The sequence below is a fragment of the Myxocyprinus asiaticus genome, chromosome 42 (genome assembly GCF_019703515.2).
Source record: "Myxocyprinus asiaticus isolate MX2 ecotype Aquarium Trade chromosome 42, UBuf_Myxa_2, whole genome shotgun sequence".
Lineage (NCBI taxonomy): Eukaryota > Metazoa > Chordata > Actinopteri > Cypriniformes > Catostomidae > Myxocyprinus > Myxocyprinus asiaticus.
The window spans coordinates 26,035,145-26,049,985 of record NC_059385.1 but is presented as its reverse complement, the minus strand read 5'-3'; the positions used below and the strand labels follow the sequence as shown (position 1 = coordinate 26,049,985).

At 35.4% G+C, this 14,841-nt stretch overlaps 1 protein-coding gene across 2 annotated transcripts in view; it reads right to left on the bottom strand.

The window, feature by feature from the left end:
* Window positions 1-14,841, bottom strand: part of LOC127432493 (rab GTPase-activating protein 1) — a 157,679-nt gene that overhangs the window by 24,445 nt on the left and 118,393 nt on the right. For both annotated transcript variants that reach the window (XM_051683625.1, XM_051683624.1), the window contains exons 16-23: window positions 14,284-14,358; window positions 12,037-12,162; window positions 10,625-10,768; window positions 10,379-10,420; window positions 9,870-9,998; window positions 3,554-3,646; window positions 1,850-1,960; window positions 855-959 (exon numbers count right to left, since the gene is read on the bottom strand). In XM_051683625.1, the coding sequence (XP_051539585.1) occupies window positions 855-959; window positions 1,850-1,960; window positions 3,554-3,646; window positions 9,870-9,998; window positions 10,379-10,420; window positions 10,625-10,768; window positions 12,037-12,162; window positions 14,284-14,358 (825 nt within the window). The remainder of the gene's footprint in view (window positions 1-854; window positions 960-1,849; window positions 1,961-3,553; window positions 3,647-9,869; window positions 9,999-10,378; window positions 10,421-10,624; window positions 10,769-12,036; window positions 12,163-14,283; window positions 14,359-14,841) is intronic.

Below are 14,841 nucleotides of genomic sequence, written 5' to 3'. Positions count from 1 at the left end.
TTGCCAATCAGTAGTGTGGTGCAATATTTGTTATTTAAGGCCATTATTAAACATTTTTGCATTTACCTCGAAACATTTTTTGAAACCGGGTTAGCACAAAACATTTTGAAAGAGAAAAGTCATGCATTTTTAATATTTGTTTTCAATTATAAAGTTATTAAATGTATTCAAATTAAAAGTATACAGTATGTGAAATGCTCTTTCATTTCGAGTCAGAAGTCACCATAGGTATTTTTTGGAGAAATGTGAAATTAGTTTTCCACTGTTTTAAGTTTTCTATCATTTTTTTTATTTTTTTTTATTTATTTTTTTTACAGTAATTATTATTAAATCTCAGTTTTCAAACTTTGTCAATGTTTTCATACAATTTATATATATATATATATATATTATTATTATTTTTTTTTTTATGTGGTTTGCTCTAAATGTGGAGTGGTTGCTGTTAATTTAAAATTAATTATGTTTATTAAAATAATACCTAATATGAAAATGAAAATGTTTTACTTAAATTGTTTTTGATGTCTTCATAATAACTAAACATAAGAACAAATCTACTAATTCTGCCAAATAATGTCTGAAAATTGTTTGGAATATTTGGAGTCAATTTTGTAGGTTTTATGACAGCCATCAATGACAAACTCATATTTGTTGAGCTCTAATCTATGTCTATGGCAGTTATGGTTCTGGTAGTTTGAGTCTGATGTGGGAAAATATGATTTAGTTCAAGTTCAGCAATTATTTGACAGTTTTTATGACTAGAAAAACAGACAACTATTGCTCTAAAATGAGTAGGTGTGTCCAAACTTTCAACTGGTAGTGTACATGGGGTTTTGGTGATGGAGGAGGGGCCCGACCTGTGCAGACTCTTCCTCCAGTCTTCTCTTCTCATCTTCAGAGTCCACCAGTTTCTGTTTGGTGATGAGAAGCTCTTTATTGAGAGCGTCGGCTTTCTCTTCTGCCTAAATACAAAGCACACGCACACATACAGAGATTTAATATTCACACCAGAAGATACAGGTTGGTGTGATTGACAGTCTGTGCTGAAGCAGGACTTGCAAGAGGGAAAACCTTTGAGAAATTTAAAAAAATCACTTTCCACAAATAAGGTGCAAAAATATCTGGGGAAAAAAACAAAACACATTTTTTTTTTTTTTTTTATCAAATAGTCAGTAAAAGGAGGTGCTTAACTTTCAGAAAGTGTTGCTCGTCAAACCCAGGAGATCGAATATTGGTTGTTTAATTTTTTTTTTCATTTTCTATGAGGTTTGCAATGTGTTATTTGTATGATTTTGCAATTGTCTAGCAATCAACATCCCAATTAAACTGTTTGGCAAATGCAACCAACATTTGTAAAACTTGAGAAAATGGAATAAGATTAAATACAGTACTTTCCCACTATGCTGTAAAGATGTTATAGCAATAAAAATGTTACTTCTTAAGTGTCACAATTTTAAGTAATACTTTTAAGAAAAATACTTTTTCAATGGGAAAATTATGTGGTTACAGGGTTGCACAAAAAATGTGGGACTAAATATTCAGTTTTGGGCAATTAAAATGATGTTTTACTACTTTGAACGTCAAAACTACACAGAAAATATCAATATTCTGACAATGTTGTTGGATACAGTGGAGAAAGTCAAGACCTCTGAGGTGGGACAGTCCAAAATCACCATATTTGATGTGTTTAAAACAAGCTACTTTTCATGCTAGGTTAATTTTTATGTTAAATAACTGTTTATCCAACATTAAAAAATTGGGATTTGTGGCTTTCTTACTTTCCAAAGAAGAGATTGGACACCAAAGCATACCGTATTCGTGGAAAGTGGAGATAACTGCGCAATAAACTTACGTTGTCCAGGTCTTTCCGCAGCGCAATCTTACTGCTGACCAGCTCATGTGCCAGGTCGTCGTTTTCCTGTTCCAGACGCATGTTAGCTTCCTGTAACCGCCGGTTCTCTCTCTACAGAGCAGACACAGAGTGTGTGTGTGACAGTCGTTATAATGGTTAACTGTGCTGAGAATAAGAGGAAACTTGGAGAAATTTCCCAGTTACAGGAAAACATGTCAGAAAACAATTAATACACTGACTGGACAATCCTCAGACTATTGTACAAAGAGAGAGTGTGCACCAGTCATTAAACAGAGAGAGTGTGTTTTGCAACATAAATGTGCATGTTAATGACATACATACAGTACACATACATAATATTTAAGAGCCTTCGTATTTAAGTGCCACTGATTTAAACATCGCAATGTGTGGTCTTATTTAAATATGTATGCGCATATTCAGTGCAGGATTTAATTGAAATGTAAATTAGGCTAGATAATTATATTACTAATGAACATTGCCGTCAGTATAGATCAACAGTGACAGCACTTGCTAAAGTTACCTAGCTAGCCTGCAAAAACCTCTGTGGAGACTGCCATGATTCCTATTTTCTAGTGACAACTTCTCTGATTGGTTGATCTCTCTTTAGGATTGTGGGTAGTGTAGTACTTCATAAGAAATTTGCCAAATAAATCCATTTTTTTTTTTTTTAATTTAAAAAAGTTCCCTGACATCAAACTTACTTAAGCATATGAAAGGTCTATGCTATTGCTAAAGCTTTATATGCTATTAAAAGGTTTATTCGATATTTGTAAACAGTAGTTTAGCAGTGTCCCAATTAGTAGAATAATATACTAAGCACTAAAAGTGTTTTTTGCTGGTGATGGGAAAGTGCATTCTTTGAGAATGCAGTAAGACACAAGTATAGGGAGATACTACGATGTCATAAAAACAACTTACTTGGAAAAACTTAAACCAAACTAAAATAAACTTGTACTCTAAAACTAAGCAAAATAAAATAAAAATGACCCTGAATTGACTTGTTTTCGCTACAGAGCATTTTATATAATTTTAAACCTTTACAACCTGCTTTTATTAAACATGAACTTTGAAAGTCCTAAAATACCAAAACTTATACTAAAATAAAAACTAAACATACTTAAAAACTGAACTGAAACTAGAAAACACAGAATGAAAACTAACGACAATCTCACAAAAATTGAAGGACACACTGAAAATAAAATAGATATTAAAATATTAAATATTCAAAACTATAATAAAGTTAATCTAAACTATTATAGTTTACACTGTGAAAGTGTATACACCCAAAGCAGGACTGACAGTTGCTAAATGATCATTTTAGTTCCTGGTGAGTTGAATGGCAGGCTGCAACTATCAGGAATCCATCAGCCCATCTTTTCATCATCTCTCTGAGCCCAGCGGTGACCTCTTCCCACATTACTGCTCATTAAACTCAAAAAGCACATTTGCTAATAGGAGGATGTGCAGAATGGAAATGGGAAAAATTCATTTGCGCTCAATGCAAAAGGAGAAAACAAGCTCTGACTTGGGGGAGAACAAGATCTTAGCCTAGATTAAATTTACATGCCAATGGATCATGTAAATATTCATATGCACACAGTCACGAATGCAGATGCGTAAATCCCTGTAGAGATAAGCACATGCTTATACACACACACAGATGCAGAAGAGGGATAAGTCTACCTCATATCTCTCGATTGGCGCCTCCTGCTGTTCTTGTTGCTCGCGAATGGTGTGATATTCCTTCTCGTACTTCTTTAGCTTCTTCTGACTGATCTGTGATGTACAGAAACAAGAACACCAACAATCATCCATGTGATTATCTAATCAGCCAATCGTGTGGCAGCAGTGCAGTGCATAAAATCATGCAGATATGGGTCAGGAGCTTCAGTTAATGTTCACATCAACCATCAGAATGGGGAACAAATGTGATTTCAGTGATTTGGACCGTGGCATGATTGTTGGTGCCAGATGGGCTGGTTTGAGTATTTCTGTAACTGCTGATCTCCTGGGATTTCACACACAACCGTCTCTAGAATTTACTCCGAATGGTGCCAAAAGTAAAAAACATCCAGTGAGTGGCAGTTCTGTGGATGGAAATGCCTTGTTGATGAGAGAGAGCAACAGAGAATGGCCAGACTGGTTTGAACTGACGAAGTCTACGGTAACTCAGATAACCGCTCTGTACAATTGCGGTGAGAAGAATATCATATCAATGCTATTCTGAGATGCGGGTTGGAGCTGTTTTGGTGGCACGAGGGAAATATATATATATATATATATATATATATATTTATATATATATTAGATGATATTTAACTATTTCTCTTCATTGATAAGATTAATTGTGAAGATAAGAGATACACTGTTAACTTAATACAAAGTAAACATTTTATGTGTATGACAAAGTAAATTTATTTAGGCTTTTGTACAATGAGAATATAATTAATTTCGCTAATATGTTATCTTTATAATATTTTACTAACTATTTTTCTAACACAGTAAAATTGGGTCTTTATGCATGGAAATATAAAGCTGCCTTTATTTTTTTGGAAGGGGGTCCATCCCAAGGGTATCATCATATTTGGGGGTTCTTGGCATCGAAAAGTTTGAAAACCCCTGGTCTATTTAACAATCTAAGCTGCTGCTGCTGCTGCATTATTTGAATGAGAATCACTTTGTTGCATTGTTGTTTCACTGATTTCAAAATTACCCTCCTCTATATGCTATGTAAAATAGGAAAATGTTGTTGGTTTTTTTACTTGTTGTTCCAAAGGCCGTTTCTTGTCCAAATGGGCGGGTTCTAGGCCAGAACAAGCTGCAAAGTGGACTAGACTTTATGATAATAGTCAAAAGTCCGTCAATGAGAAACTAACCTGAATCACTCTGGAGATTTCACGACTTAAAACAAACCCGACAGACAAAATGAAGCTGAGATTCAAAGTAGATCTGAAAGAGTTATCTTAACATAATACTGTGACTAACCACTTATTCATTTAACAAGATTTCTGTTCATGCAGTTCCTGCACTGTGGACACCCAAATATACACACTGTGTCGTGTTTATCATCCTGCAGCTCAATACTACCCCGTTCTCATCAAATGACCCAATTTCTGTGAGACTGAGTGCATTTTGTGTAAATAGCACCAGCTATTCCTCACAGGAACCCTCTGGTCCCTCACACTTGCAGGAGCTGCAAATACATGCAGGTTTGTAAATGAGCCCTATTTAGCATATTGCACAGGCTTTGAGACATAGAACCGGGTATGTTATATATTTATCCATAATGCCTCCACAGATGGAGCCATGTCGAGTTGAAATGAGATCCATACAGAAGCCCTCAATGTCAAGACGAGTTCATCAGTCAGTGTGTTTTCAACGACACCCGGGGGAACAATTAAGGGCAGGGTGCAGTGAAATGAAATTGTGTGTGTTATACAGTGTTGTGGAAGCTACTTTGAAACTGCAGCTTCCTCAGCTGCACACTAATCATAATATAAAGCTAATCTACAGTCAAGCTTCCTGGAAATACTTCAATAAATATTCTTTTTTTATTTATTTGTTTATTTATTATAAAAATAATTAAATAATATATATTTGTCTGGCACAAATTAGAAATCAATTCCAAAATTGAACAGATAAGACTCTGTTCTACTGTTAAGAACACTTTCATTTCTATTAGAACTGGATAATGTATTGAATATTTATGTTATACTTGCAATGGTTTTGCTGGTAATCTAAAATCAAGCAATCATAAATATCGAAATGTTTTTTAAAATTACTTTGTTACAGGAAAAGTACGATACAAAAAAAAATTGAAGTGTCTCTACTTTGAGACCCCATTTACACCTGGTATTAAAGGAATAGTTCACCCAAAAATGAAAATTCTCTCATCATTTACTCACCCTCATGCCATCCCAGATGTGTATGACTTACTTTCTTCTGCTGAAAACAAATGAAGATTTTTAGAAGAATATTTCAGCTCTGTAGGTCCATATAATTTAAGTGAATAGTGGCCAGAACTTTGAAGCTCCAAAAAACATATAAAGGCAGCATAAAAGTAATTCATTCGATTCCAGTGGTTCAATCCATATCTTCAGAAGCGATATGAAAGGTGTGTGAGAAACAGATCAATTTTTACGTATTATTTTAACTTTAAATTCCCTGCTCAGTAGGTGGCAATATGTACAAAGAATGTGAATCGCCAAAAACAAAAGAAAAAGAATAAGGAAGTGAGAGTGGAGATTTATAGTAAAAAATTACTTAAATATTGACTTTATGTGACTTTTGGAGCTTCAGAGTTCTGGTAACTGTTCACTTGCATTGTATGGACCTACAGAGCTGAAATATTCTTCTAAAAACCTTCGTTTGTGTTCTGCAGAAGAAAGAAAGTCCTACACAACTGGGATGGCATGAGGGTGAGTAAATGATGAGAGAATTTTCATTTTTGGGTGAAATATCTCTTTAAGATAAGTTTTGGTGATCCGATCACATGTAGTCAGGCAAGACCCATCGCTGTTTACACCCATTCGCTTAAATGCATCTCCTGTCACCACTTGTGTTTGGATTTTGAGGGGAGAGTCTCTGATTTCATGATGACATGCATCAATCACTACGTCAGTGTTTTACTGCATGATACAGCAAAAGTGCCCTGAAAAGCACAGAAAAACACCCTGCATGTTGACATCAGACACACTGAAGAAGATCTGTGAAGTTCTCGTGCTTGTGTATGTTTTTGTCGAATTTTCCTATCAGATGGTTACTTCTCCTTTTAAAGCCGCTAGTAGCCAGCAAAGTTTAAACTTGTTGTAACGTAGCAGTTGATTGACAGGTGAGGAATGGTGCTTCACTGCTGTTCGGGATGCATTCAGGACTGATTAGCATTCACACCTCAAATGTGATGTGGTCACATTTGTTTTCGACTACCTTCGTATATGGTTTTTGTGATCCGATCACAAAATGTTTTGCACCCCATTTCCGCCTGTATTCATCGCTGACCACTTGTGATCGTATCACCTGAAACATATCTTAATACCAGGAGGAAACGGGGTCTTAGTTAGGTCCTCCAACACTGGTGTTGCAGCATGTAAAAGCTCTTTTGATCACATCTGCTTTTAAACCAAAGGGGGTGGTGTCACTTAAACTGAGGAAGGGGCCATGGGTCTCTCATACTGAAATAACACACAAAGGCACCTAAACTCAGTAGTGAGCTTTCAGTGTTGTGATGGGAGAGCGTGAGTGAAGGATGTAGAGAAATATAGGTTAGTTTGTATTTGGAAGGAAAGCGAGCAGGGCCAAAAGAGACTCAATCAGTCCTGTTTTGACTGCACTCAAGACTTGATATGGCAGCACGACACATAAAACACACTTGACAGTGCAGAGGCCAGCATTTCCAGAAAGTAAAGTGTGTAATGACAGGTACAGATACACATTCAATGACAAACTCTCTCATATCTTCATCTCAGCTGCCCACCTTCTTGTGCTGACAGAATGTGGTTGCTGGTCGAGATGGAATGATACTTCCTTCTATTCTCCTCCATCACTGAACAATTTGTGCTCTGTTACAACCTGATGTGCTCATTGGGTCACACTAACAAGTTCAGATACCAAGGGTGAAAACAGTGACCTCACTGCATCACTTAAAAACCTGTACATGTATGCTAAAGGGATAGCTGAACCAAAAATGGAAATTCTTGGAAAAAAGATGCAATGAAAATGAATGGTGATCCATGGCAGGTGAAGACGTGGACATACAAGACGCATTCTATGAATGTGGATTTGTTTTGTTCATCATAAAGACCCACTTTTTACACACCAAATACCATAGATAGATCACAGGAAGTATAACAACCTGAATCAAAATGCATCCACTTTGTTGGAGTAAAAAATGAGTTCCATAATGCACCAAAAACCAATGTCCTCTGCTGGTCACGCCTGAATATTACATCAAAACTCCATCAGGTTCTCTTAGCAGTCACTTGACGTATCATAAAGGATTCTAAATGCTGATAATAGAGAATACGACCAAATGAAAATTAAAACTAACCACATTAACACTACGTAATTCATACAAATACTTTGGCTAAAAATGAGTTTTGAACTAGATTTGCATTTTCAGATGAAAAACCAGTGATTGCAAGGCAGCAAAATAAAGTTTTGAGATACATAACGAGACAATCTGTGCAGTGGAAAGGAGGCTATTTAAATAGACAGGCACAATGCAGAATGCAAATATTGCAATGACATCACTGTTGGTTACATTTTGAATGCTAATTATTACATAAATGCATGTCAATTGGAGATTTTCAAACTTCAATCGTAAATTTTAAGTTTGAATGGAATCTGAACTAGAGGTATATAAGCAAAAATCTATGTCAATAGTTGCCGTTAAATTTTTTTCAATTATTATTATTCCTACATGTTCCTCTGTAGCCGACACTGGAGGATTCTACAGTTAGAGCGGTTTGATTCTATAGTACAACAGCGGCCTCTAGAGGTGAAATAAAAACAATCACATGGGGATTTGCTTTATCTAAATCTTTCATCATTGACAATATTAATCCATATTTCTATCCTCACTTCAATGCAGATTTTGTAATTGAAACAGAGCTAAGTCTCTGTCATATCAAAATAAGAGTCCCATGCGTGTTTTGAGCTTGTTTATAGTTAAAAGTCCCACATTATGCACCAAATCTTAATTTTTCCTGGTTATTATTGGGATTTTGGTTAAACAATAAACTGCATCTGGCATGTTATTAATTATGGGCTCTTGTAACATCTACGTCTGTGCCCGTCACAGTTAGGAAACATAGGGGACAGAAACATCTTAAAGTGAAAGTTCACCCAAAAATGAAAATTCTCTCATCATTTACTCACCCTCATCCTATTCCAGATGTGTATGACTTTCTTTCTTCTGCAGAACACAAACAAAGATTTTTAGAAGAATATCTCAACTCTTTAGGTCCATACAATGCAAGTGAATGGTGGCCAGAACTCTGTAGCACCAAACATCACATAAAGGAAACATAAAAGTAATCCATACAACTCCTGTGTTTAAATCCATATCTTCAGAAGAAATATAATAGGTGTGGGTGAGAAACAGATCCTTATTTTTAACTCTAAATCTCCACTTTCACTTTTACATCTGAAAGTTATATGTTGTGCCTGTTTAGTTTTACTTTCACATCTGAAAGTGAAAGTTAAGTGCAGATTTCGAGTAAAAAAAGACTTAAATATTGTTTCTCATCCAAACCTATTATATCACTTCTGAAGATATGGATTGAACCATTGGAGTCTGATTGATTACTTCTATGTTTCCTTTATGTGCGTTTTGGAGCTACAAAGGTCTGATCACCATTCACTTGCATTGTAAGGACCTACTGAGCTGAAATATTTTTCTACAAATCAGAATTTGTGTTCTGCAGAAGAAAGAAAGTCATACACATCTGGGATGGTATGAGGATGAGTAAATGATGAGAGAACTTTCATTTTGGGGTGAACTATTAATTTAAAGGAAGTGTTCACCCAAAAACACAAATTATATCATTATTACAAAAATTTGAAAAATTTCACACGGCTTATGCCACATAATGAAAGTGAATGGCGACTACAGGATGTCGTGCTCCAAAAAGAAAATAATAATAATAATAAAACCATAGAGAAGAAATCAATACAACTCATGCACTATATTCCAAAGTCTTCTAAAGCCATATAGCCATCAGGTTTGATGTCATTGATGTCCAACCTGCACCACTGTCATCATATTTGATTTGGGCGCTGCTTCAATGTGTTGATCAACGATTTGATTTGAGAGTCACTATTTACTGTCATACTGTAAATGGCAAAAAGCTGTGTGAAGATTTGTCACTTTTTTTCTTTTGTGTTCCATGAAAGAAAGAAAATCACTTGGGTTAGGAAGCACATGAGGGTGAGTGAATAATGATTCTTAAGGACTAGTTAACCAGCCTGATTATGGACACTGAGAGCTTTGATTGGTTACCTTCATACTACATGCTAGCTCCATGAGCTTCTTGGCGTTCTCCTCTGAGCGATAGCGTTTGGGCACAGGCACTCGAAAGAACTTCAGCGCGCCTTCAAAATCAGTCTGTAACAGGTCATCTTTAGATGTCTGTGGAGATACAGAGAGCTTTAAGAAAGTTCTTAGGGCCAGACAGCACTGCTCCTTCAAGTCAAAGAGACGTGATCTTAGGTTAATGGTACTAATTTTCAGTTGAAGTGTTTGGGTGGTACGCTGGAAAGACACTGCATCTCATCCTAGGGTTAAATGATAGCAGTGCTTCACTAATTAACATATCTGATCACAGTGTAATGTATGTGCCAAATATCAAGAGTGCCAATAAAGTCAAACATCCTTTAAATAGCTGTAACCATGGCAATGAGGCACGGGTTGTTTGCAGGTTAATTTTGGGGAAATGGGCCTGCACATTCATTATGTTTCCTTGGTGAAACCTCTTAGAAAAAGATGAAAAGTGGCAGCCGGTGATTTACCTTCAGTAACGCAAGAGCCACATTGAAAATGACACTGATGCCCTGAAAGGAGAAAAGAACAGTCAGATTGAGAGAGAAAAAAATCTCTAATTTTTATTTGTCATCTAAATTAACAGGTAAACTGTCTGAAGACAGAGCTGAAAAAGAGACTTTTAAGGTAAGGCAGGTAAATATGTTAAATATAATCATCATTTATGATAATTAAACAAAATTCATTTGAAATGTTTAATATGTCAAATCTGTTACCTCACACAGCAGTAGGTCTATGATGTGAAAGACCATGTAGAGGGGGAATTTGGCTGTGAAGAGAGTGAGGAACCACTGGGAGGCGTACATGTGCGCTTCCAAACCCAGATTCAGGAAGTGTGCGTACAGGTCTGGAATGTATTCCTACAACAAAGGATAACATTAATAAAAAAAAAAAAAAAAAAAAAAATATATATATATATATATATATATATATATATATATATATATATAATTTTTAATTATGTCAATATAATAAATGATATTACATATAATGCATGATAATATAATATTTATAATTATATTTATAATATTTTATTTTAGATTTAAATGTTATTTATATATTTTAAATATTGATAATACAGTATGTTTATATAATTTTATTTAATATTATAATTCAATTAATTAATTATTAAATTTGTTACATTAAATTAATATTCATTTATTTTATTTTTATTTATACATAGGGATGCACAATTTTATTGGTGGCTATATCGGTATCAGCCGATAAATGTGAATTTTAAAGTTAGTGGTTATCGGTCCGATAAGAAAATATGGCAGATATATCAAAGCCGATAAATTATGGCTTTTCCAGGCACGTCATGTGGGTTTTGATTGGTGCCTTCTGGCTTAGATTTAGAGGATCAGACTGGATCTGAGTAAACACTCCATTATACAGTATTTAATTATGTCACATGCATTTTGTTTCTTTTCTTTTCAAATTCACTGTTATGTTAGGAGTGAGTTTGAGACTTGTTTGCATTCCTTAGTTTTGTCTTTTCACAGGTTTGAATCAAGTGCAATGCACTGTATTTATAAAAGTAGCTCACTCATCATATTAATTTTAAACTGCATGAGTCATTATGCTTTTTTTAAATAAAAGGAAGTTGGCCATAGGAGTGAATAATTTCTTTATTTAACTGGTTCAAAGTAGGCTACATTTAGTTCATGATTTATAAATTTTAGATGTTTCTTGCAGGTTCCTTGTTTTCTGCAATTGAAGTTGTTTTAATATAAAAACAATAATCCAATTTACATGATTGATTTCATTAGAAGTGCTCCGGATGTGGCTTTATAACGTGAGCCTTTTGTTTTTGTAATCAGACACACAAAATGTAGATTTATATCCAGATATAGATTTATCGGCAAATATGTTGGTTATCGGCCTCCAAATACACTGAATTATCGGTATCGGCCAAAATGTTCATATCGGTGCATCCCTATTTGTACATTTTATTTATAAATATATAACAATCGTATAACATTCTTTTTTTTTTATAATTATGTATGTTTAAAAATGTATACACAATATTTTACTTTTGGATAATATTCATTTGTAGACAAATTTAAATTTCTAACAATTTAATTTTGTGAAATTGTTGATTAATAAACCATTACAAACCCTCACTGACCTGCATGAGTCTCTCCAGCTGGAAGAACTTGCAGTGCAGATCTTCAAAGTTCTGCTTAAAGAGCTCCCTGAGACCGTATTCAAACATGATCTTCACCAGCACGCTGAACGCCTGCTCCTCTGGCATCTACACATGAAATAACATGACACACTTCACAAACAGACATGTCTGGATTTATACATCTCAATTCTAACAAGTGTCTTGATGCTTAAAGGAGGTTTGACAGTTGTGGCAGAGGGAAATTTACAGTGAAAATGATACATTTCGGTCTGTTCCCCACAAAACCTTGATAGCACACATAAGTTTCTGAGATGTCTGTTAGTGTTTCATCTGAAAACCATTGCAGTCTAATTAACATCTCATAAATATCAGATTCTAAATCATTAACATCTCAAAGACATCTGCTAAATGTCTTTATGACATTGAATACCCCGTTTAATCCTAGTACTGTATTAATATGCGTTTCAGGTGATCCAATAACAATTGGTCAGCTTTAAATCAGGTGCAAATTGGGTGCAAAACGTTTTATGATCGGATCACAAAAAATACATATGGAGGTTGTCAAAAACGCATGTTACAACACTGCATTACAGGTGTAAACGCTAATCCATCCGGAATGCGTCCCGGACAGTAGTGAAGCGCCATCCCTCATCTGTCAATCAACCGCTACGTTATAACAAGAGTTTAAACTTCGCCGGTTATTAACAGCTTTAAAAAGGCAAATAACCATCCGATAGGAAAATCTGAAAAAAGCGAATACATACACAAGCACGAGAACTTCACAGATCTTATTCAGTGTGTCTGATGTCAACATGCAGGGACACCTATGAGAAGCACGAACATCTGAAGCTCAAGTACTCCACTAAAATAAAGGATCATTTTGGTTGAAATGTTGCGTTTGTGCTTCGATCAAATTTCAGCAGCATCTGGGAGAAACACTAGCTGTCAATCCAATCTAATGATTCCGAACGAACTGTTTATATGAACGGCAAAAAAAGTTTTTACGTTGATGCGCGCATTTATATGTCAAAAGCATCAAATCTGAATTGATCTTGTGACATGCGTACACTGCACGACCAAACAGCATTCCCTTGCCGTTTGAAGGGGCGGTCACACTAGACTTTGTGCATTATTTCAGACAACGCAACGAATGAGGATATGATGTAACACGAGGGCTTCTGGTTTTAATAAACAATACATCACAAATCAAATAAAAAATCATTCCGAATTTTAAAATATACCATCTACTTGCTATCCAGCAACAACAAAAAACATCTAGCTTTGAAATATTAGAGGTCAGTGGTGTGTGACATTTCGATCTTCTATTGTGTCACACGTCTTCTCAGAGTTCAGCATTCCCTCGTTGTCATGACACCATTACTGCGTCAGTTATGGACATGCACACAACGTCACAGTTTCAGAAAGCAACCCGATCAAGCATTTACATGGCAAGTATTTTGTTCTTGAATGGATTATAAAAGATTTACACCACCCTTTACAATCCAAATGAAGTTTTCATTGGATTTGACCAATTCATTCCCATTGATGTGGTTACATGAGACGTTTTTATTCAGACTGTGCTAATAGTCCGATCACAAACGGATTACGAGGGTCCATGTAAACACACCTAGTGTGCCGGTTTTATTCGCACTTTCTTAGTCTTTTCAGATTTTTTGCGGTTTATTATCACTCAGTAGCACACTGACATACTGATTGATGTTCTGTATGTCATCATGTAATCAGAGACCCTCCCCTCGAAATCTGATCACAAGTGGTCACAGGAGATGCATTTAAGCGACCTTAAATCTGTGTCTAGCCTGACCACATACGATCGGATCACCCGATACGCATCTTAATATGCACCTGACAAGCATCTATTATATATATATATATATATATATATATATATATATATATATATATATATATATATATATCTTTGTTTTTTTTTTTTTGGAGCTTGACAACCCGTACACATTTTGAAAAAGAGCACTCTGGACACTCCTCAATATATTTTCTCTAGTTTTCCACGTAAGAAAGTAATATGGGTTTGGAACGTCATTGTAGTAAATAATGGCCATATCCCAGCATCCCAAACATACACAGAAATGGACCATACAGTACAGCTGATAGCAGAAAATCTCCACTAGATGGCATTGCTTCTCATTTTAAGGAATGAAGCAATAGACACATGCATTGCAGTAAAAACTTCTTATTCTAAGAGTGTGTGACATATGTGACACTCACGTGTAGCAGCAGCACAGCGGCGAGGAAGGACTGTCCCTGGCAGTAACCAATCTCTTCATCATATACAGAGTATGCCTGCAGAGGGAAAGTCATACAATGTTTATTAGAATTATGAGTAGTGGTGTTCTTAATTTGAGTGGTGATGTGTCATTTTATGATTTTAAAATACTTTCTCAGCAGTTAATGACAGAATTTTCATTTTTGGGTGAACTATTCCTTCAGGTTGACCTACATGCCTCCCAAAACTGTGTTAAAAATGCCTGCTAAGATTGTGACAAACACAAATTGCAGTCCTAACAATCTTTGAGGACTGGATTGAATTGTGGTGGTTAGAGGCCAGCATTGAGAGATCTGAATCGCACCGTGTGGTCAATATGACAAATCTATCGAGCCATATAAATGATGGCAGTAACACTCAGAGAGAGGACTGCTGAATTATTAAGAGGCGCCCAAAGATGGAAACTCAGCCATCAATCTCCTCATACCCTCATCATTACTGACTTTCACATTACACCCACTGACCTCATTATTTTAGGGAAAAAGTTTGTGAGACCTGAA